Source organism: Lissotriton helveticus, chromosome 11 (assembly GCF_964261635.1).
Source record: "Lissotriton helveticus chromosome 11, aLisHel1.1, whole genome shotgun sequence".
NCBI classification, from domain to species: Eukaryota; Metazoa; Chordata; class Amphibia; order Caudata; family Salamandridae; genus Lissotriton; species Lissotriton helveticus.
The window spans coordinates 200,464,340-200,489,507 of NC_136072.1; the positions used below are offsets into that span (position 1 = coordinate 200,464,340).

General features: G+C 42.3%; 1 protein-coding gene across 1 annotated transcript in view; it reads left to right on the plus strand.

Annotated features, from left to right (window-relative positions):
• Positions 1-25,168, plus strand: part of VEPH1 (ventricular zone expressed PH domain containing 1) — a 1,476,213-nt gene that overhangs the window by 57,150 nt on the left and 1,393,895 nt on the right. Inside the window, 3 exon segments of the mRNA XM_078667132.1 lie at positions 9,915-10,182; positions 15,059-15,224; positions 15,227-15,273. Coding sequence (XP_078523258.1) covers positions 10,045-10,182; positions 15,059-15,224; positions 15,227-15,273 — 351 coding nt within the window. The 5' untranslated portion in view covers positions 9,915-10,044.

A 25,168-nucleotide genomic window follows, 5' to 3' on the forward strand; every position in this document is an offset into this window, starting at 1 on the left:
TGGCCACCACAAGTGTGGAAGGGTATGCTCAGATGTGAGTCCCTTGCTCTCTGCACCATCAGGATTCAAGCAAGCCGGGCCGAAGACGGCTGTAATGCCAGAAACCGGTCCCCGGAAGCTTGTTTCCTTTCCAGTAAAGAATTGGCTCGGTAGTTTGGTCTGCCCTGTTCCCATGATGCACTGGGCCAGGGTCAGACTAATTTGCATCTAGCCAGGTTCTGAACTGGGATGGTGCAGTGAGCTAAAAAACGGTGATGGATCAAGCCCTGATCTTTTGACTGGGTAGGAGTGTTCTGCTTAATTCAGATACTCTGTCCATCGCCACCCCCTTTTGAATCGTTTTGGCCACCACAAGTGTGGAAGGGTATGCTCAGATGTGAGTCCCTTGCTCTCTGCACCATCAGGATTCAAGCAAGCCGGGCCGAAGACGGCTGTAATGCCAGAAACCGGTCCCCGGAAGCTTGTTTCCTTTCCAGTAAAGAATTGGCTCGGTAGTTTGGTCTGCCCTGTTCCCATGATGCACTGGGCCAGGGTCAGACTAATTTGCATGTAGCCAGGTTCTGAACTGGGATGGTGCAGTGAGCTAAAAAACGGTGATGGTTCAAGCCCTGATCTTTTGACTGGGTAGGAGTGTTCTGCTTAATTCAGATACTCTGTCCATCGCCACCCCCTTTTGAATCGTTTTGGCCACCACAAGTGTGGAAGGGTATGCTCAGATGTGAGTCCCTTGCTCTCTGCACCATCAGGATTCAAGCAAGCCGGGCCGAAGACGGCTGTAATGCCAGAAACCGGTCCCCGGAAGCTTGTTTTCTTTCCAGTAAAGAATTGGCTCGGTAGTTTGGTCTGCCCTGTTCCCATGATGCACTGGGCCAGGGTCAGACTAATTCGCATGTAGCCAGGTTCTGAACTGGGATGGTGAAGTGAGCTAAAAAACGGTGATGGATCAAGCCCTGATCTTTTGACTGGGTAGGAGTGTTCTGCTTAATTCAGATACTCTGTCCATCGCCACCCCCTTTTGAATCGTTTTGGCCACCACAAGTGTGGAAGGGTATGCTCAGATGTGAGTCCCTTGCTCTCTGCACCATCAGGATTCAAGCAAGCCGGGCCGAAGACGGCTGTAATGCCAGAAACCGGTCCCCGGAAGCTTGTTTCCTTTCCAGTAAAGAATTGGCTCGGTAGTTTGGTCTGCCCTGTTCCCATGATGCACTGGGCCAGGGTCAGACTAATTTGCATGTAGCCAGGTTCTGAACTGGAATGGTGCAGTGAGCTAAAAAACGGTGATGGATCAAGCCCTGATCTTTTGACTGGGTAGGAGTGTTCTGCTTAATTCAGATACTCTGTCCATCGCCACCCCCTTTTGAATTGTTTTGGCCACCACAAGTGTGGAAGGGTATGCTCAGATGTGAGTCCCTTGCTCTCTGCACCATCAGGATTCAAGCAAGCCGGGCCGAAGACGGCTGTAATGCCAGAAACCGGTCCCCGGAAGCTTGTTTCCTTTCCAGTAAAGAATTGGCTCGGTAGTTTGGTCTGCCCTGTTCCCATGATGCACTAGGCCAGGGTCAGACTAATTTTCATGTAGCCAGGTTCTGAACTGGGATGGTGCAGTGAGCTAAAAAACGGTGATGGATCAAGCCCTGATCTTTTGACTGGGTAGGAGTGTTCTGCTTAATTCAGATACTCTGTCCATCGCCACCCCCTTTTGAATCGTTTTGGCCACCACAAGTGTGGAAGGGTATGCTCAGATGTGAGTCCCTTGCTCTCTGCACCATCAGGATTCAAGCAAGCCGGGCCGAAGACGGCTGTAATGCCAGAAACCGGTCCCCGGAAGCTTGTTTCCTTTCCAGTAAAGAATTGGCTCGGTAGTTTGGTCTGCCCTGTTCCCATGATGCACTGGGCCAGGGTCAGACTAATTTGCATGTAGCCAGGTTCTGAACTGGGATGGTGCAGTGAGCTAAAAAACGGTGATGGATCAAGCCCTGATCTTTCGACTGGGTAGGAGTGTTCTGCTTAATTCAGATACTCTGTCCATCGCCACCCCCTTTTGAATCGTTTTGGCCACCACAAGTGTGGAAGGGTATGCTCAGATGTGAGTCCCTTGCTCTCTGCACCATCAGGATTCAAGCAAGCCGGGCCGAAGACGGCTGTAATGCCAGAAACCGGTCCCCGGAAGCTTGTTTCCTTTCCAGTAAAGAATTGACTCGGTAGTTTGGTCTGCCCTGTTCCCATGATGCACTGGGCCAGGGTCAGACTAATTTGCATGTAGCCAGGTTCTGAACTGGGATGGTGCAGTGCGCTAAAAAACGGTGATCGATCAAGCCCTGATCTTTTGACTGGGTAGGAGTGTTCTGCTTAATTCAGATACTCTGTCCATCGCCACCCCCTTTTGAATCGTTTTGGCCACCACAAGTGTGGAAGGGTATGCTCAGATGTGAGTCCCTTGCTCTCTGCACCATCAGGATTCAAGCAAGCCGGGCCGAAGACGGCTGTAATGCCAGAAACCGGTCCCCGGAAGCTGGTTTCCTTTCCAGTAAAGAATTGGCTCGGTAGTTTGGTCTGCCCTGTTCCCATGATGCACTGGGCCAGGGTCAGACTAATTTGCATGTAGACAGGTTCTGAACTGGGATGGTGCAGTGAGCTAAAAAACGGTGATGGATCAAGCCCTGATCTTTTGACTGGGTAGGAGTGTTCTGCTTAATTCAGATACTCTATCCATCGCCACCCCCTTTTGAAGCGTTTCAAGAACCAGGCACAAAGTCACTGGTCTATCATCAGGGCTGTTTATTCTTTTTATCTGAAAAGATGCAAAGACATTGTTTTACTTTAACAGGCAAATTCATAGTGAGTGCCTTTCTCCAATCGTGGGCAAGGAGTGATAATAAAGGATAGCTACATACCAAAATTGTTTTAAAGAGGGGCGTGATGGTTAATCTTCTTGTGGTCCAACTCGCTAGTTATTGTGGTGGCCAGACAGAGATGTCTAAAAAAGATGGGAAATTGGTTTTCAATTTAACCCACTCGGGTCTTTTAATTATCAAGCTCCAGTCAAAGATGTAAAAAAAGGGGAGAAGCCTACCTTATTTTTTGTGAACTGCCGTAGCACGGCGAATTTTGCTTGTACGACGTCACCATCAAGGTATAATTCTACAACAGTAATGGCATAGGTTTCAATCATGTGGTTTTTTTCAAAACATTCTAAGTGAGTGGATATAACTCACAGAAGAATTAGCCTACCTTACTGAAGTATCTTGTTCTTAAAGATTTAAAGGGAGAAACCGCAGTCACCATCCTGTAATAGAACGAAACGCCGATTTCAAAAAAAGATCTCTCAAAAATATTGAATGAATGCTCAGACCACGATAAGGCGGTGTTTGTAAATACCTGCTCCTCTGCCACAGCACGCCCGCGCTCAAGTCTGCTTTCTTTCAATAAAGATGGCCGCCGCACTTTTCTGTTTGTTTTATACTTCCTGGTGCAAAATTGCATTATGGGACTTGTTTTATACTTCCTGGTGCAAAATTGCATTATGGGACTTGTAGTCGCATTTAATCAAATCGCATATTCTAGGCTTCATGGAGATACAACATATATACGCGACATGTTTGCCTATCCATTTTATCGTGCTAATGCGATCAAACTAATGAAATTTTTGGTTTTGGTGTATGCGCTGATAAATTATGAAGCGCATTGGTACTGTACCCCATGCTAAAGGTACTTCTCAAGATTTGAAGTATATTGCAACTTGAGCATCATACGATGTTATTCTCAACACATCTCATGGCCATGGGCCACAATTTTTAAAATTATCGAAATAGATCGAAAGGACCACAGGTCAAACCAGGGATGTCAAACCGATGTAGGTCAGGATGACCACTAACCCTAGGGACATCCAGGTGAGAATCTGTAAAAACGAATTCGAATTTAGTGATGTAAAAAATAAATAAAAATAATGCAAAGTCATTGGGCTGATAACCTAAGGCAGAGGTCTTCAAACGTTTGGATGCCGAGACCCCCCTGTCAACATTTTGAAGCGTAAGGATCACCTCCTGACAAAACTTTCTAAACCTGTGGGCAGGGCTACTAGAATTATGAAGCAGGTGAGGACCAAATTACACGACAGTCTTGACTAAAATGTGTGGGAAGAAAATGTAAGTGATGTTGTGTGATGCGCATATTTTTGGATAGCATTGCTTCATTATTTTGACGTTTTTTACACACAGTAACACTGAGGAAAGATTTCACCCCATCAGTACCCGTATATAACCAAAATACAGCAATTAACATCAGAAAGATTTCTAGTCAACTTTGAGAAGGGCCTTCCACTCCGCAGGAATACGTGCTGCCACATTAGAAGCTCACCTGGCCCATGCCAGGAGAAGCAGGGGTCCCTTAAAAACCTGGTGGTTTTGTGCAGAGTTAAGCAGTTTACCATGCAGCTTTCCTCTCACCCTTCCCTTCCATCCCCTTCTCATCTCCTAACCCCGGATCCCTCTCTCACTTTGTAGGCCATTTTCTTTCACCCCTTTTTACAACTTCTGAACTCTCCCCATTCAACCTCTCACTTCACCTTTAATCACCTCTTGCCATTCTCTCTTTTCACTGCCCTCATCTCTTACAGTCTCTCGCATTTATCTCATGGCCTCTCTGGTCCCGTCACCACCTGTGCCCCTCAGCACTTCTCATTCACTTTTTGTCTATTTGTATCTTACACCTCTACAGTCTCCCCATTCAACTTTCACATCTCCCCTTTGTTCTAACAGAAGCCCTCACCTTTGGCTCACACTCACTTCTTGTGTGTCCACACTTCTCTTCGGCAATTCACATTTCTCCTCATCCCGGACCTCTTCAATCGAATTCTCTCACTCCCTTGCTGTCCTCTCTCATCCTCTAATCTCTCCTCACCAAGCATATGGGTCTGACCCATATGGTCCTCTCGGCCTGTGCCACTCTGCCTATTGTTCCCTAATTCAAGAAGGCATGAGTTGTCTGTCTTGCTGTTTTGGTGCAGGGCACGCAGTTATGGAACTTGCACCCTCCTTTGCTTCACTCCACTAAGAATCTATTATCCTTTAGGAAGATATAAAAACCTTTCTCTCTGCTCTGTAGGTTATCCCATTTGGCTGGTTCTCCTTCTCCTTCCGTGTGTTTCTCATTTGCTTACAGGCAGCAGATGGTTATTAGCCCCAGGACATCTTTTGGTAACAGTAGCGCACTACAAATGTAAATATTAATAATAGCCAGAAGCAGGGGAGTCAATAGACCAGAAATTCGGAGAGGACTAACACTCCCAGCCAGGGCTAGTCCTAACACTGGTCGCACACGGTGCAACAGTCTTTTTTGGTGCCCCACCCCCATTTCCTCCTCCTCCATGAATTCCTTCACTGCCACTCACCAACAATGCACCTCATCTCTCTATAGCACCTTTCTGACAAACCTTTTCATTTATTTATAGCGCTACTCATAGTTTACTCACACTCAGTTCTGTGAACTGCATGGTACACGTTCTTTGTAGCAGGCACATTAATCCTCTGCACACTGTGTGGGTGACAAGCGTGCCCATGTGAGTGCACGGTGAGCGATGCAACAGTGCAAGAGTAGGGTAAGAGGAGTGACTGCAGGGCGAGTAAGGTGGCGTATGAATTTATGAATTTGGGTGCGAATGCAAGTTCAGAATGGGACGAATTAATGTATGATTACTGATGAGCTTGTTTGAGTGAGTTGCATATTGAGCAGTGAGGGGGACAGGTGAGTGAAGTGTAACATGAGTGCAGGATGAGTAATGTACTTGTGTGCCTGCGGGGTGAGGTATAGGGTGAACAGCGAAAGTGCATTGTGAGTGCAGAGTGATCACTGTGAGTGCAGGGTGAGTGGGTGAATGGTGTGAGTGCATGGTGATCAGTGTGAGTGCAGGGTGAGCGTGGAAGTGAAGGGCGAGAATGAGGAGCGAGTTGTCTGAATACAGGGTGCATTCCCAGACACTTGAAGTAACTCAGCATGTTATTGATGGAGGCGTAGGGTTTAAGATCTAAGTTAAACTATTGCGGCAATAATAGGGGATTTAGGGTGGAGGAAATAAATAATGTGCTGATCCTGCAACAAACTTACAGTCCTATGGTTAGCGTTGCCAGCAGATTATTTTGATTGCCCAGTCGGTATAAAAATAAGCAGTCACCTAAAGCTGTATTTTCAGCACTTATCTGTGCATACTTCGAACAGCAAATATAAATAGAAAACACGTTTAATTGTGTTCTAGGGTTGCCTCAATGATCCATGACTGACAAAGAGAAAAAGTCAGAAAAGTCACATAAAGAATGCATACATACTTTTGTAATTATAAGTCTATTTAGTGTCAAGAGGAGGTCTTTCCAGACTCTTTAAACAAAACAGGCAGGCATTTTTTTTTGGCAACTCTACTTTATATTCCTTTTCATTAAATGCATTCTCACAGTACAACAGTAATTGTGAAAACAAATGTAAGGATCAGATAGAGTGGGGGCCCAGGGGGTACTGGAACCAGGAAAAAAACTAAGCCTCTTTAACCAGTTTACAAAGCCATGTAAACATGCAAATGGCCTTTAAAGACCTGTGAAAAACTCTGGCTGCTGGAGATGACTCCAGACACTGCCCAGGCGAGCCCCCAGCAGCTCGAGTTTCACTGCAGCAGCTGCCGGGCTGAGACACACGATGAGGGAGGAGGGGGGCTGAAGCCTTGGGCCTGGGCAGAAGTGTGAAAGTGAAGGCGCGACCCCCTTTGCATCGCTCCACGGCCCCCCTGGGGGTCGCGCCCCACAGTTTGAAGACCCTTGACCTAAGGAGATAAAAGTGATGGAATAAAAGTGATACAACGTGGCAAGTCATATCGCTTTTAAAAAAAGAAATTATGGAGGGAAGGCTCTCAGTAGGCAGCACAGAGGGAGGGAGGGTAACTCACGCAATGGAGGATGGGAGGGGGCCTAGAGAAAACATAGACAACTAAAGGTGGGAGGCCGGGCCTGGGATAACCACAACAAAGATATCAACTGAGGCCAGTCGGGTGAGAGCTTGCAACACAAGGGAGGGGCACAGAGGGGAGAGAAGTAAACAAGTTGGTTTGCTGAAAATGCTGCACTCTGGTTGAGTGCTTAAGTCCAAAGAAAAAAGCATTGCCTAAAAAAATGGGCATTGGAACGACACAAGTAATACACGCATGCTCGAAGGGAGGCACAGACACACAAAGAGGACTAGAAATTATGCCAGCTGACCTATGAGAGGCAAATAAATGAGAGTGGCAATGAAGCCAACTAATGATAAGTAGTTGGTGGTCTCCAAGCCCACTCATAGAAAAACAACATGTCTCAAAGATACAGCGCATGCGCTGTCTTGGCGAGACCTAAAAAGTGTCCAACATTTGCAAATCAGGCACATTTTGAACTTGTTAACACATGCTGTATAGGTATTTTGCAAGATGTTGGGACTGCATGCATTTGTGTTTACTGCAATCATTGTGTGTGGTATTATCTGAGAAACCAACAGTAAAAAGTGGCCCACCAGGCCATAAAACAGGTCCAGAAACAGCTAAGAGTCGGTCTAATGTCAGCCCGGCCCATCGGGCACTATCTGATTGCTCTGTAGGTCAGGTCGACCCCCCCTCTGGGACATTTGTAATGAGGGCATAAGTGGTCCACGATCGATTGTCTGTATTGTACTCCGAGTAAAACCCCCTCTTAAGTAGCAAAGATCTGTGCTGTGGTATGAGTTCAGCCCCTCCAAGTATTCTGTAGTGCCCGGTTGTGCTCAATGCTACACAATGACAACATGGCACATGTGTATATATTAATGAGAACACCAAGCAATGTGTGTAATAGAATATTAAGGGTGCTGCAATTCACATGCACCTGTGGAAAATATCTTCATAGAAGAAGTCCCTTGTACACTTTTATATTCTTTGGCGACAATCATTAGATGCAGGAGCCGTAACAGTGTTTTGTTAGAGAAGCAACAAGAAATGGTTAGAGTTAACCCTTGAGTATAGCACAGAGAAGAGCAGCATATCTGTTCTTCATTCATCTACTAGGATCTATGTTTGTGTCTTTATGGCACATAGGTGTGAGGCATCAGTGCTGAGAAGTAGCGTGTGCCCCCAAGAGAGCACTCTAGAGGAAGCAGGAGTGACCACCCCTACACATTTCATAATTTTAAAGAGGGCTTGGGTGAATGACTGATGCAGATATTCATCAATTTGAAGAGGGCTTGGGTGAATGGCATTGGCATCTAAGCATAGTTTGAACATAACACACCTTGAGCTTTACTAATCTTTTAAACAGGAGTTCTAAGATATTGAGCGTGTGAGAGGCACAGAACAGGATAGTGTGAAAGTCTGTGAGTATTAAAGTAAAGGAGTATGACTGACAAGAGATTGTAAGATCTGTGTAAAAACACAGAAGGAGTGTGGTAAGCACAGCCAACCGCTTGCCCATTGCCATCAAGGCCAATGGGAAAAGCACTACTTGTTCTGCAATATTCATTCTTTAAATGGAATATGTGTGTTGCAATATGCGCTGCAAGTTAGATACAACATTGGAAACACAGATCCTTTTTGGAAGGGCTACTATGAAAACAATTGATTTATAAAAGGGAGACAACGCCAGGAAACAATGCTTGGGTGCACAAACTATAAGCATTGAAACCAGGAAGCCCTAATCATTAATAGCTTCACTTAAGGACGTGTGACTAGTTCTTTGTACACGTTTGGTCATAGTATTGAGTATATTTTCATCATCCCCAATTTTTCTCCAGTGGTTCACTAAGGCCCGCTCATCGCCAGATGAATTATATATTTATTGGAATGCCGGTTGGCCATGAGTGAAAGTGCCACCAAAAAAGGCAAATAGGAGCATGCACACAAATCATACCTCTCCTAGGAATGTCATTCACTTCATGTGAAGCATAGCACTGTGCTGTTTTGGGACCCCTACAACACTGCTACTTTCCTTACACATGAGTGGTGTTTTATGGAAAATTTACTTTGTCCAGTCCTTGCCTCACCTGCTCTGTGAAGAGGGGAGCTGACACTGTTTCTGCCCATGCTGTATCTGTAATGTGTGAGTGGAAAGCTTGTACTGATGATGCTTGTACTATGTGTGAGTGTGTCTGCAGTGATGTATTTATCTTTGGAACAAAGCTTATGCTGCTAATATGTGTGCTGTGTGTGTGGCTCTGTGTTTGGTACCAGTTCTGTGTGGATAAGGAAGTTTGGTTCCTTATACTGTGTGTGTGTGGGTGCGCACTTATAAATATGTGTGTGTGTAGCATCTGATGCTCCTGCTTGTGCTGTATCTGGTGTGTGCACATTTTCAGTATGTGACAGGAGCTTGCACTGCTGCTGGCCATGCTGCACCTACCTTGTGTGTATTAGTAATTCTTCAATAAAGTTTCAACTTCCCAAACTCAAAACTACTGACTTTGGCAACAATTGACTGTCTTACTATGGTTTGAGGTTGTGTTGTTTAAACACTTAAAAAAAAAGGCCTGATTCTGAAACCGCCTTTAGCAGTCATGTGCATATTTTCCTTGTTTGGTAATCATTGTAGAACACTACGACTGTGATAAATAATAAGAGAAGGGAAACTCAATTTGTAAATAGGCACAGTAAACAAGCTAATTCTGGTTCAAGAGGTCTATTTTCCATAAACAATATTATCTCTGTCTAAAGCCTTATGGCCTTCTTTAGAGATTGGTGGGTGATATACTGCATCACAAATGTGGGGAGTATTCCGTCAACTTTAGTACAAGTACATTATATCAGATCCACCAAAACTCATAAAAGGCCCAAGGTCCACATGCAAACTAAACAGCCTTCCATAACTGGTTGATAAGTATTGTCCAAGTATTGTTCTGCATATTACATGACTCCTGATGTAGAAATGTGTTTGTTTCAGATGATGGCAGAAAAGCGATCACAATCCTCCGGGAACACCAGCAAAACACTGAAGAAAACCTAATCTCCGAATACCTGCTACTTAGCTTGACTGCCGGACACATAGATCTTGGCTGTGGCAGACGTCAATTATGCATCAGCTCTTTGGACTGGTGTTGGGACAAAAAGACCTGTCACGTGCAGGAGATCTATTTTCTTTAGATGATGCTGACATTGAAGCTAGTCTTTCAGAAGCTCTGGAACAAATTAAGCACATTTCATCATCTTCAGTAAGTAACACTCACTGACAGTCTATACATAAGTGAGATAAGCTGGTCAATATGAGTAGTAAAATTGAAGTACTTATTAGTTGAAATTTATGATATGGTGGTAATATATGAATATAAAATGAATAATGCATCTGCACCATTTGACTTACCTTCTTTAGCCTAAATGCTCACATTGTAGGAAATCAACAGTAGCATAAAGAAAAGATTAGCCCCAAATTGAGATGTATTTGTTCAAGGAGATGGTCTATTTGTTAGGATGATTGAATTCCAACTTTAGGCATGACTTTTGTGTTAAATTTAATTATAACTTCTCATAAAACATAGACAGCTCTGTAAAGGTATGGCATGACACTACAGTTTACTTTTCCTGGCAAAATTAAATATTACATAAATTAATAATATCAGAAATCACAATTGAAATGCTCTGAGTAGACTGAAGCAAAATCTGAGAACACCACTGCTCAGTACAGTGAAGATCATTCGCTAAGAATGTAGCAGCAAAATTGTAATAAATACAGCAAAATGGAGGAAAAACAGCATTTACAATTTACTGGTTACAAAGTGGTGAAAAGAACCAAGCATACAGTAGGAATGGTGAAAATGGAATATGAGATATTTTTGAATGTGAAACTGTAACCAATGTGTCATATATGTAATCCATCCGGTAGGTGGGGCTCTCTCAATGTGACACGTGGTTCATTGCCAGTTTGGTGGATGAGTGGGCCTTTGTGGAATAGGCAGCCAAGCAGACTATACACCAAGACCCTCTTAACCCAAAACAGAAGAAGCCAGATTCTTGGGTACCTCTCTGACATAGTGAGATGACAGTATGCTTTATATTAATCTCATACTCAAAATTGGTTTGCCTATAATAAAGTAGCACCCCAAAACTATGAGCCAGCCTCCACTTTCTAACCATTTCCTAAACTGAATGTAAGAACTGCTAAGTCAGAACAGTGAAATCGCTATCCATGATGTGTTGAGGAAAGCAATCACTAAAAATAATCCAAAATGTGATAGTCCAAAAGACTGAAATTGAAAAGTTCTGGCAACCCCATCTCCTTAGCTATCAACCATTGAAGAAGTGCGGTAGAAGTTTGTGACTTTGAATTGCTTAAGAGAGGTTTGGTTTCTCCCATGTAAACATGACAATCTTTGGTGTGAGTTTCTCTTCACCCATTGCAATGCAGTCAGAGGGTGGAGTCCACACACGGATTCATGTTTTGACATTTGAGATTTTTGTGGGATGCCCCAATGGGAACCCGAAGAACCCAAACAATTTTATTTGAACTTAGTAGTTCAAAGTTAGCAAAAAGGTTTGGTCTGTGAGTTTTGGTAACATGAGGATGGCGATTGTGAAATGTGTTATACAAGATTAAGACTCAAGATGAATTTAATTTTTCTGAAAAGTATATTGAATAAGTGCTAAACATACCACCTGAGGGTGATCAGCGTCCAGGAAAGAATCCCATAATCATATTCATTACACTATTTTAAATGCTAGAAGAAATGTATGATTTCAATATATGTGTGAGTCTTAAAATCAGAATGAGATGCAAGGTGTAGGGTTAATGTTGATAGAGGAATCATATAAAGTATTATGCCATTTGCCCGAAGAGAGGGAAGGAGGGAATCTGTTGGGCCAAATGTTTCTTTGGTGGATGGTGATCTTTGAATCTGGTGGAGCATAAATTCCAACAAGTGAGCTTGCAAACAAATGAGCCCGACTTCTGGGAGTGTTTGTAGAGCGTTGTTTTTTCCCCGGTATAAAATTGGAAGAAATGGGGTTTAATAGTGAATTGTAAAACTTATTTTCTAAAAAGTGCAAAAGAGCTATAATCGCTAAAATTACACTTTTTTTCTGCACGTTTTTGGTGGTTAGTCCTATTGGTTTAGTAGGTGGCCCTGCTGTTTGTTTATGAATGACTGGGCACTGTTCACTCTTTTGTTTACTAATGGAGAATTTGTTTTTGGTCAAACTTGTTAGCTGTGACTCTTTAGGTGGCACAGCCACAATTTTTCCTATTTGGTCAACTTTAAAATCCACTCCTATCAAAGTATGTTTACTTGGAATTGGAACCTGTTCCTGTTTGGCAGGTCCCCTTTTTAACCATCTAGTATCAGGATAGATGCTTTCTTGCTTTTGTAGAATGAAGAAGTGGGAATGTTGAGTAAGTTAAATACAAGCAGGATCCTCATTCCTAATTTGAAAAAAGAAAGAAGAAAGCTATTTGATACCCTCAAGATTAAAGTCTGTTGTATACAGTTCTTGTTGCCAGACCAATTCAATCTTACCTGATTTATCAACCACTGATGTACAGAAGGTTGCATTAGATATGTTACAATTCAAACCTGCTATCTAGAGGTTATAGAAAGATTCCAGCAGTAGGGACATTAACTATGTTAACTATCAAACTATAGTCGCAACCACGAGTGTGGAGGACGCACGCAGATTTTTGTATCATGTCTATCAACACCCTTGAATAGTCTTATTCTGATTTGTGACCTTATGGCAAACAACATAACTTTGTGGCAGTTCAATTACTCTGGGCAATTTTATGGGATTGGAACCTGTAAAATCAGATAACACACATCTTTACAAAGTGGTTTCTTCTTCTTATCTATCTCACTAGCATTGAAATCTAAGAAATACTAGTTACACCCAAATGTATGCAGAAGGTGCATTAACCTATTCAGATGTTTTAATAAAACACAAACCTGTGGCATGGAGGTTGCACACAGAATTTGTGTACCCTTGAACTATGAAACTGGGTCTGGAACCTGTGACATGTAGGTTGCACACAGATCACTGCAAAATGTGTGCAACACACTGTGTTTTGTCAGGCCCCGCTGACTCCACTGGCAGAAATCGTCGACAGACAGGCTGGGCATATCAGGCCATTGGTCTAAAGACTAGGTGTACAAAGACTTTTTGTGGTCTCAAATGCTCTGTATCGCAGAAACAGGCAGTTGATGAACGCAAAAGGCATTTCCGAATGTACAAAGCCCTAATTGCAAATCAGTAACCTGTTACTGGGTTTGCGAATCAGTATTTGGATGGGGCATCTTTAGGGTGTCCTTTCCAAATACTGATTTGTATTGGTATGTACAAATATTTTGCAACCTAAATGTGGCCATAAAATATTTACACTTTACTGCTAACTCAAAGTTGGTGGTAACTTATTAGCAAATGGATAAAATCTTTTTTAAGAGCAGGCATGATGGAGGACCTCTAGGATACTTTATATTGTAAATGTACCCAGCATTGGGAGAGCTAATAGATTTTGCCTGTAGAAAGTGAGTGCCGACATGTTGTCATCAGCAATCATTCTTTGCACTGGTGTTTGCCTCTTCCTGAACATTACAACATTGTGGCACATATAAGTGCACAAACTGCAATGCATTGGGCCTGCATGTGCGCACATGGAGACCATCTTTTTCAAGATGTACACGTCTGCATATGCTTTACCATTCCAGTATTGATTATGGCCATGCCAGAACGGTTAACTAATTTTTTTATAGTGTGGGAGACCTTAAGAGCAAAACGATTAGCCTGGTAGCTGTTTGCATCTACTGGACTCTAGAAGACCGAATAACAATGAAAAAATAAAATTGCGGGACGGCCATGTGGGAACTACTTTTCAAACCTGTTTACATCCAAAAAATACCATGTACTGATACAAAAGCTGTTGTACAGCCCGGTAGGCCAGGGCCAAATGTCAGTGGAGCAACACAATCCAGTGGCTGAAAGAGTCTGTCCAAAATACCCTTTCTTTATGTATGTGTGTGTATGTTGTGTGTGGTGTGTATTATGTGGGTGTGCAGTGTGTGGTATGTTGCATGAAGCTAGAAAACCCTTTTAAACAGGTTTAACTTGACATTGTATAATGATGAGGGAAACATGTTTGCACTTTATTGATCAATGCACCTGAGTTATTGATACTTTGCAATATGAGAGAGGAGGATGGATGTACCAGTTGATAAACTTATTTTTGACATTTACATTTCTACAGAATAATAATAGTTGTCCCAAGGAACTTCTGGAAAATTACCAGTTAAAAGAACCAAAGGTCAAAAACTAAAACTAATGGTAATGAGCTCAAGGATTGTATTGATGATGTAAGAATACACAAGCTCAGAAGTGTAGTTGCTTCAACATCTACAACTGTGGTGGACAGACCTACATTGCAACATTTTTGGCACGGATAGAGATGCATGTTTCATTTACCCAACAAGCTGCTTATGTCGCTGGAAGACATGTCTAAATGGACTTTATTATGCCAGACATGAAGAGTCATCATAAAACCTTGACGTAAATAGTTTTGAGAGCAAGACCTTTTTATATTTTCACCAAATCCAACTGACTCATCCCCAAAATACCCAGAACATCTATTGGCGTTCTTTCGTGCAACTATATGACCTCAACCGACATCTTTGCTATTGAAGAATTCAAGAAATTAGGAAGGGAGAATATTGATCCTAAAGGGTTCTCTAAGTAAATAGAGAGTAGATATTGATCCGGAAGGGCTGTAGTTTAGTGAATTTTACAAGAGTTTGCTGAACATTCTTGTCTTGAAACTCACTGGTTACTTTTTCTGTATTTTTCCTGTGGTATTCTCTCCTATGTTCACCTTTCTAGTTAATTTACTAACTGAGTTGATCAAGAGGTGGCTGGTTATGGAGAAATGCCAAATCTGGAAGATAATCATCCAATGAAAATGTATTTGATGATGTTGTCTTATGTTTTTAGTTCTGTAGTGACAACATTCACCAGATGCCCCTTTAAAGCTAAAAAGTGCATCAGTAGCGTCAAATCTCATTAAAAACTATTGAATTATATTATCTGAAATTTGCTATTTTTCTCTGTCAAACACAGGATTACCAAACCAATGACAACGACCAGGCGGTGGTAGAAATATGTATAACTCGAATCACAACTGCTATCCGAGAGACAGAATCAATTGAAAAACACGGGGAAGCCCTTGTTGCTCTTTGGGAATCCTGCCTAGAACACAACCTGAAGCCTGCAGGGAAAGATGAAGATCCCCACATGCGAAAATTGCATCAGACATCATGAGTTGCATTTTGCAGGTAAGGCCATTCAGAGAACAATGCAGACATGTACTCAAAAACAACTAAAAACTGCAAAATCAAATGCAACTTTGCTGTCAGTATTGGCTGAGGCAACCATCTTGTTTCATATTCCTAATTATGGAAGTGCAGGAATTATCTCAGTGTACATATACCCAAAGTGATTGGATCAGTAAAGCTCACTCCATCCTTTACTTTTTAACATGCATTCCAAAACCCTGAAATCCAACCATTTACTCCACACTTTAACTTCCAAAATCTCCGGCACTTAATATTATCAACGTTTATTGTTATCCTGATTTCCTTTAAAGCTCTATTGAATCATATGTTTGAATATCCTGTGGTGAAATATCAAAAGAGAATGTACGCGCACAACCTCGTTTAGTGTAACAAAAGGTTGAATCAGGTAAATTGTTAAGATGTGCTCCCGGGGTAACGCTGTCCGGTCTGAAGCGCAGGGTCTAGGAATCAAAGAATAGCTCATGCAAGTATTGGGTGAGTCCCCCTAGGCACAATCAGAGCCCTATATAGGGTTGTTATGTTCAACAACTTCCAAATAAAAAAATGCTGTGTAATCAATTGAATAATTCAGGTGTATTGACATGAATTTAAGCTTTCAATTCATGATAGTTCAAACTAAACAAATGTTGATAGAAATTGCCTGTTGCCTTTTCATGACAAATAATCTTGCTTGAGTTAGATGTTCAATGCATTTCGGGCGGATTGCTCTTCATCAGGGAACAACACTGTGGTTTGAAGAAAACATAAAATACAATAAGGACACAAATTCTACTGGCATGCTACAATTAGGTTTATGAAAGAATTACGTGTGTGGGTAAAAGAAATGTGATGGTGAAAAAAACACTGTTGTGAAAAAACGAGATTAGCAAAACTCAAAGGAGCAGAAGGCTCCAGTTGCTTCGTCTGCAGGAATTAAACAAGAAGTGAGGACGGCACTTTTAAGGCAAAAGGTGAGGGCAGGGTGATCGCATCGTTCTCCAAATTGAGAGTGGTAAACGGGTAACAGAACGGGCATGTGAGCACACAGTGACACTCCTATGCACGTAGACAATAGAACGCGAATGTGCTGAATTAAAGTAAATCAGAGTGAGTGCGTGTGTTTTTCATGCTCAGTGAAATTACTATAAAACTGTTAACTGACAACCGAGTCGGAAAGGTGGTAGAAAAAAGGAAGAATCAAGCATAGAGAGATACCATGCGAACAGGCGCAAGTGTACATTACTCCGGTAGTGAAGTTAACTGGAGGTGCTAGGTGCTGAGATATTACTGGGTGGTGAAAAAATTCTGAATTAAAATCGATGTGTAAATATGTGGGTATATACCCAATGGAGTATTTAGAGATATGTGTTAGCAAGATATGCTTCACAACGATATTGGGTGTCTTCAGTGAAAGTGACAAACGCGAGGGCTGTGATTAAAAGGTATAACCCATGTGACTTCTGAGTGAAACAAAAGTAAAGGAAAAACTCATGCAGGCGAAAAAAATATAGCGGCCATCTTAGAATGGGTTAGTGGATGTGCTGCAGTATAGGGATTAAAAACAAAACGGGCACTTATATGTGCAATTACGCAGAACCAGTATACGCTAATCTTTTCATGAGTAAATTCGAAGAAGACAACATCTTATTTGAGCCCACTTGGAAGACACATTGCAAACTTTTCCTGCGATACATAGATGACATTTTCATTTTATGGAATGGATCACAAGTAGCTTTGACTAATGCTTTGAGTGAACTCAATCTCATCAATGAAAGAATCTAATTCACGTTTGAGATACAAGAACACTTCATCACCTTCTTAGACATAGAAATCATTAAAACTCAACATGGTTTGGAAACTAACATTTTCAGGAAGAAAATGTATTGGAACAATACACTACACTACAACAGCTTCCATCAACCATAACTCAAATGCCATTTGCCATTTTCACAATTACTCAGAGTCAAAAGAATAGTATCTGATTCCCAAACAGCATCAGCACGGATTGAAGACATGACACAGAGGTTTACATAATGTGGCTACCCAAAGTCCGTTCTGGACCAAGCTAAACTCCCCTGCCAACATAGAACCCGCAAGGAATTACTTCTGAACAAGACCAAAAAACCTCAAACCTGCATGGTCATTGTATCTAAATTCTCCACTATGAGCAGTGCATTCAAACAAATTATCAAACAACACTGGTCCATTTTAAGTCTGGAACCTGATTTCAACCAATTGTTTTCTGATACTCTGATATTCGCTTTTACAAGAGGCAAAAACCCCAGTGAAATCTTGAAGAACCCAAGGATGAACAAACCACTAAAACACAAAGGGACAAAACCATGTCACAATTGCAACAATTGTAACAACATCATACATCCTCGAAAAGGTACAAACATCAAGGTAAGAGTCACAGCTAACTGTGACACAATGAATGTTATTTATCTCTTGAAATGCCCCTGTGGCAAAATATACATGGGGAAAAACTAGCAAAAAATAAAAACAAGGATAAATGAACACAAAAGGAATATCCGGACAAAATAATATGAAATCTGTTGTTACTTGTCACTTCATTGAACACCACCACAATATAAGTCAACAGAAATTTTTGGTGCTTAACGGTATAACCAAAATGGAGGGAAGTGATAGTAACAACTATCTACTACAAGGAGAGAACTTCTGGATTAAACATCTCGATGCCTTGAAACCCTGTGGGATGAACGATCAAATGGAATTTCTATGCTACCTGTAATCGTTGATCAATTGGGACAGTTAAACATTTTGCCTGGTCCTTGCAAATTTTTTGTGAGGCATTTTTTTTGTACAGCACCATTTCGTTTTAATTCAATTCTCACAACACGGTGCAATTCTTAACTGTGTATTTCTCATTTTTTGTCCACTTTCTCTGACACCTCTTAATTTTTCTGTCCTCGTTTTACTTTTATTTTATTACATTTTATCTCTGTTTCTAATTTTGATTTATACTGTTTCAGTTTATAATTTTTTTCCTTCAAATTCATACTATAACCTTTTTGTCTGATATTCCTCATACATCATCTACATTCGCATTTCTTATTCATCTGTTCTTAGTTTCTTTATTCTTTTTCATTAATATTGTATATTCATTGCCTTTTCCAATGGCTGACTCTATCTTTTATTTACTGCAGCACATCCACTAACCCATTATAAGATGGCTGCTATATTTTATTTGCCTGCATGAGTCCTTCTTTTACTTTCGTTTCACTCGGAGGTCATATGGGTTATACCTTTGAATCACAGCCCTCGCGCTTGTCACTTTCACTAAAGACACCCGATACCATTGTGAAGCATACCTTGCTAACATATATCTGTAAGTACTCCATTGGGTATTTACCCAAATATTTACACATTAATTAGTTTTCTAACTTTTGTCACCACCCAGTAATATCTCGGCACCTAGCACCTCCAGTTAACTTTACTACCGGAGTAACATACACTTGCGCCTGTTCGCATGGTATCTAACCATGGTTTATTCTTCCTTTTTCTACCACTGTTCCGACTCGGTTGTCAGTTAACGGTTTCGTAGTAATTTCACTGAGCATGAAAAAAACACACGCACTCACGCTGGTTTGCTTCAATTCAGCACATTCACTTTCTATTGTCTATGTGCATAGGAGCGACTCCGTGTGCTCACATGCCCATTCTGTTACCCGTTTACCACTCTCAATTTGGAGAAGGTTGTGATCACCCTGCCCTCACCGTTTGCCTTAACCGCACCGTCCTCACTTCGTGTTTAATTCCCACGGACAACACAACCAGAGCCTTCTGCTCCTTTGAGTTTTGCTAAACGTGTTTTTTCACAACCGCGTTCTTTTCACCATCATGCTTCTTTTACCTACGCACGTAATTCTTTCATAAACCTAATTGCAGCATGCCAGTAGAATTGGTTTCCCTATTGTATTTTATGTTTTCTTCAAACACCAGCGTTGTTTCCTGATGTAGGGCAATCCGCCTGAAATGCATTGGAACATTTAAATCAAGCAACATTATTTGTCACGTATAGACAACAGACAACTTCTGTCAACATGTTTCATTTGAATTATCATGGTTTAAAAGTTTAAATTCATGTCAATACACCTGAATTATTCAATTGATTACGCAGCATTTTTTATTTGGAACTTGTAAAACATAACAAGCCTATATAGGACTCTGATTGTACCTAGGGGGACTCTCCCAATTCTTGGATGAGCTATTCTTTAATATCCTCTAGTGGGCGTTTGAGAATTTTTAATAATAATGCTAACAATTCTGGCAACTGCAACTAATTTATTGTTAGACCTGGCACCCTTAGGGTGTTCTTTCCCCCAGCTTTTTGCCTTTTGCCTCCTATTTCTGCCAATTATTTGTGTTGGCCTTAAGACTCTGAGCACTTTACCACTGCTAAGTAGTGCTAAAGTGCATGTGCTTCTCCCCTGAACAGGATGGCATTGGGGTATATCTGATTGGAATATTTGTTGTACTGGTAAGTCCCATGTAAAGTGATACATTATAAACCCAGGGCCTGTACTTCAAATGCTACTAGTGGACTGCAGGACTGATTGTGCCATCCATAGAAGTAGCCTTTCAAACCTGGCAGGCCTGCTACTTCAGTGCCTTTGTGTGCACTTCATTCCAACCTCATTTGGCATTTAAAACTTGTTGCCAAACCTTAAACTCCAGTTTTATTACATTTAAGTCACCCCTAAGGTAGGCCCTAAGTAACCCTAAGGGCAGGATGCTTTTGTAAGTAAAAGGTAGGACGTGTATCTTTATTTTTTGCATATCCCCGTAGTGACAAACAGCCAATTCCGTCTTACACTACTGCGAGGTCTGCCCCTCCCATAGGCCAGCATTGGGAATTCCTTAATATACTTTTAATCTGTAAGCCCTGATCAGAGAGTAAGAGCTTTTTCATGTTTGATATGTTGGGAATGGTAATGATAAATCATCTTTACTGGTGAAGTTGGATTTAACAATACTGTTTTAGAAATGCCACTTTTAGAAAGTGGATATTTCACTGTACTTACTGGTCTTTGTGCCCGACAACCTGTCTCCAATACATGACTGGGCTGGGTAACAGCTAGACTTTGTACATTCCCTTTAGACAGCTACAAACACAGGTGTGGGTGTGACAGTGGAATCGTCTGCATTAATCTGAATTCTGATAGCCTTCTTGGGTAAGAAGGGGGAGAGGTGGCGCACACTTGTATCAGAATAGGCTGCATACTGTCCTCATTCACAGCACTGATTTACTTCCCAGGATTAGCCTGGCAGAGAGGACTGGGTTTGAAGGGATCCTTGTACACTTTAGAGTGCTCTTTTGCAGCCACCCCTACATCAAGGCACTTTTGGGTATAAGTACTGTGTCTCTGACCCCTAAAATCAGACACTTATGGATCTTGAACTGAACCTCTGTCAGAAGAACTGCTGAGCTACTTTAAGGACTCAACTGTACATCTTTTCTGGAAGGACAGCTATTCTTCTTGTTGCCCTGCTTATCCCTGGCTCTGCTGAAAGGAGAGCTGGACTCGGCCTTCCCTACAAGTGATTTCCAAGGATTGCTGACTTGCCTCCTGTTTGCTGAAGTCTCAGGGACACAAAAGACTTCCAACAATTCTGCTGGTGCGGCTGGGCTCTGCATTCTATGATTCCTACCCTTGCCTGAGGTGCCCCCTACAATCTCTGGGCCTCAGAAGTGGGTTTTGCAGCTGCTTTCATCACCTACAACTCCCGGGCCTCTGAAATCAAACTTTTTGGCTCCTTGCGACCACTAACGGGCCTGTTTGCACTGGGATGGCGTGGCTTGCTTGAAGGATCGAGCAACCACAGCATTATGTCCTCGCACAGCAAGCACCTCCGTCCGAGACATCAAGGACCTGTCTGCCGTCCGCAATGCCTGACTGACTCTTTGCACCCGCAGGATCATCGCTAATGACCTTCTACTTGCTCCCGGTGACAGGCTCCCTGTGAACGAGGCACTTTGCTCAGCTTGAGAAGGTAAAATTTCAGTGGAAACTGTTTGGAACTGTATCCAACTCACGCTCCATCATGGTCAGCCTAAACTTTGGATTTACCCCAGTCTAGTGCTACCTAAAGTAACCTTTTAGCGCTATTGACTTCTAAGCACTGTTTAGTTTATTCTTTGAAAGTTTATAACTCTGGTTTTACTTATTGGACTTTTGTCATTTTGGTCTTGTTTTATTCATTAAAGTATAATCTATATTTTTATTTTTCAACCCTGTCTGGAGTATTTTTGTGGTGTATTCATTGTGTTACATTTTGTGTGTGTTGCACAAATACTTTACACATTGCCTTTGTAGATAAGCCTGGCTGCTCTGTGCCACGCTGCTGGAGGGTGAGTACAGGTTATCATATGGGTGCATACCTCAGACAACCAGGAATCTCATTTCTAACAATGATGTTTTACAGGACAGTAGTCAAAAAATGTAAATCAATCTGTAAATGTAGCGCAAGGTATCCATTATAATACAGCTCTTACTAGTTTGCATTATCAACTTAAGGCATAGAAGTAGCTGCATATGGTGGCTGGTTTGAAACGTCCTGGTAAGCATTCAAAAATGGTGCCTTTAGCTGTTTTCCATCATCTAGAAAATAGATTCTTTCTGGTGGGAATGTGTATCGGTGACAGATGTTTGACTGCGAATGCTTACAAGGTTTTTTGATCACAGCTTGCAGATACATGTGCAAGATGACATTTCTGTGAAACTCTCTGAAAGGATACGATTCTGCATTGTTTTCATCAGGGCAATCTTTTTGCCAAGCCAATATTGCAGAATTGGATTGCCAATTCAAAAGGTTTTTACAGAATTACACATCGAAAAGCAAATATGTGCGTTAAAGGGTGCACAAATTGTGATACACACTTGGGGCCTGATTAAGAGTTTGGTGGTTGGCTACTTCCTCACAAAAGTGACATATCCTGTCAGCCTTATTACAAGTGCTATAGGATATAATGCACTTGTAATAAGGTGGGGGAGATATCTGCCATGCTTGTAAAGGAGAAATGTGTCCATCAAAGTCTAATTCAGGCCCTTAATATAGACATGCAGGTGAGTCCTAGGTATGCATACTGTATGCAGCTCATGCATGTACATTGTTCTGAACTTAGTTTAAACTAGAGGCTGTGGTACCAGATATTGTTGTCAGATATCATCTAATATCGATATCCTGTCTTAAATATATTTTGTAAAGTATATTTAGGACACAATATTTATGCCAGATGATTTTTCTGTATCCAGTGTTTTGACGTGCAGTCAACTAGAGGCATTTCTTTAGTGAGTGTTCTTTTAGAGTGTCAAATAAGTGAAAAAGACATCACATTTAGAAGAAATGAACACTGACCAAGTCTTAGCTGGGTCTTTGAACAGATGAAAGGAATTTCACTTGCATTTCCCCATGGAATCTGAAGCACCTAAGAGAACATCTGCATATTGAGTAAGGGTAGAGCCATAAAGAATGGCCTAGGTGCCTTTCTTAACTTGCGGAAATATATGATTGTCATTCAGTTTAGGCTTTGGGAAGGCTCATCCACATTATTTGTGCCCCACTGACTAAGAATGCAAAAAATAATTGAATTTCAAGGGGAATTTGAACAGACAAAAGGAAGAAAATAAATCATCAACAGTGAAACAGGTTGCTGTAGGTGGAATATAAGAAAGTGTAGTAGCAGCACTTGTAACAAGAGGAAAATGGGGTAAATACCTCAGAAATAATAGTTCTCTGCTCATGTACAATGTGGTAGAAATCATTACTAGGCGTCTTATTCATCAGACTTCGAGTGCTAATATCTGGAACTAACACACATTCATCTAATAAATCAGTGATAAGGGGATTTATTCCATCTACATTTTCAGGTATGAAGGAGGTATTGTTGTATGTGTGGAAGCATCTTCATTGGGTTTTAACGAAAATTTGACAGGGTCTCGCTTCTGGAAGTCAGGCTCAGGTGCGCCACGGAGGGTTGAGACTCAGCCGCGGCCGCACCAGCCCACAAGAGCAGCTCGCTACTGCCCACCGCCGGCAAAGGCAGAAGCAAAGGCAATAGACCAGCGGGTCTGCGAGCAGGGACTGGGGCCAGCGGGAGACCAACGAGAGACCGGCGGGAGCTGCAGCCCGGGAGAGGCAGGGTGAGGCAAAGATTCGGCGTCCTCTCTGCTCACTCGCTCACGGTGGTCGGCGTGTAAACGTGGTCTGGAGTCACAAGCCACTGTGGAAAAATACCCCAGCAAGAATCATTCCAGTATTTGTTACACAAGCAAAATCACTATAAATTTGTCAATATTTGCTATGTAACCTTGAATTTGTGTGTTTTCTGGTTGAGGAAGGCAGTGAGCAGGTGAATCTAGCAGGTGAATCTAACAGATTTTCAGACAAAGAACTGACTATTCGTTGTAATGCTGCAATCCTTACCTGGGGCATTGATTGTGGAGCCGCCACCGCCGAGAGTCACCAACATCATTCTTGGGGGATAGTGTGAGGAGCCGCCACTGCCGAGAGTCACTGGCGCCATTCCTGGGAGGTCGGACGCCAGGAGAGAGGTGTACTACGCCTCCTGCATCCCCTGCGGCGCGCACGCTACTGCCGCTGCTATAGAGCGCAAGGAGGCGCTCAAAAGGACTGTCGGGCTCCTGCTGCCCGGGCCAAGGGCGGGCCCATCCGCGCCGGTCATCGCCCAGAGGAGGCCGTGCTGGGCCCACTCTCTTTCGCCTGCTGCAGAATAAGGTACTTAATTGTGACAGTTATTACCCCCTGGCAATGGCTAAAAGGAGAGGTCTTAAGGAGCTAGGAGGCATGGGTGTAGGGGCTACTCTTGATTCTTTTCTGACCAGGGCTACTAACATTTTTGCCCATGAAATTGAAATGACCAAGCAACGGCTTTCATTGGAACCTGGGGGCCTTCCTGGTAGACTTTCACTTCCCTTAGCTCCGGTTTCTTCCCCAAACCTTATTAATGAGCCTCCCGGTATTCCTCGAGTCTTTGTTGAAAATGAATCTAGCCCTTCCACTCAATGTCCCCCCACAGAGTTAGGACAGAACTGCAGTTTTTTACAATCTGGTGTGCAAGTATCTCCTGAAGAACATCCTCCTTCACCTAAGCCAAGGCGTACTAGAGCCAAGAACGTTGCTGTGGCCCCTAAACCTAAACAAGTGAAATCTGGGTGTCCTGTTAAATCAAAGGGTCCCAAAAATAAAAAAAAGGGCTCCAAGGCCTCTAAGTTATGTCAGTCAACGTTAACATTTGCTTCCTCTACTCTCCCAGTCCCTCCAGTTATTGATCATGCCTCAGTCTGGGACGATCTACTGCTAAAAATGGATTCCATTATGCTGCCAATTATAGACAAATTATCACATATTGAAACCAAACTGAATGAGCTCAAGTCACAGCTTTGTTTTGCTCCTGCCCAGGGTTCTAGCTCGGAATTCCATGTAAGCCCTGCTCTGTTACAGGTAGTTCAACCAGCTGTGAGTGTTGAAACTACTCAATCTTTGCAGTCTGTGTCTGTTCCAGCAACGATTGCAACTTCTAAACCACCACCACCTTTCCACCCAGTAATGGCAGCTCCTCTGCTACATAGCCCCAGTTCTTTCGTAAGGGAACCTTCGAACAAAGCAGTACTGCCATGTACTTCGGGTCATGGAGGGTGCATACAGCCGGAAACAATAAGACCCTTAATGTCTATAACTGATAATATCTTAACCCGACCAAGTTTACATCTTCCGCCTGCTGCTGCTCCCTTGGCTTTGGTCCTGGCTAATGTTCCTCGGCTCCGACCTGATCAAATGGAGTCTACTATCGATCTTATTGACAAATGCCTGCACTGGATTTCTCCCAATATAAGTGCTACTGAAAGGACCT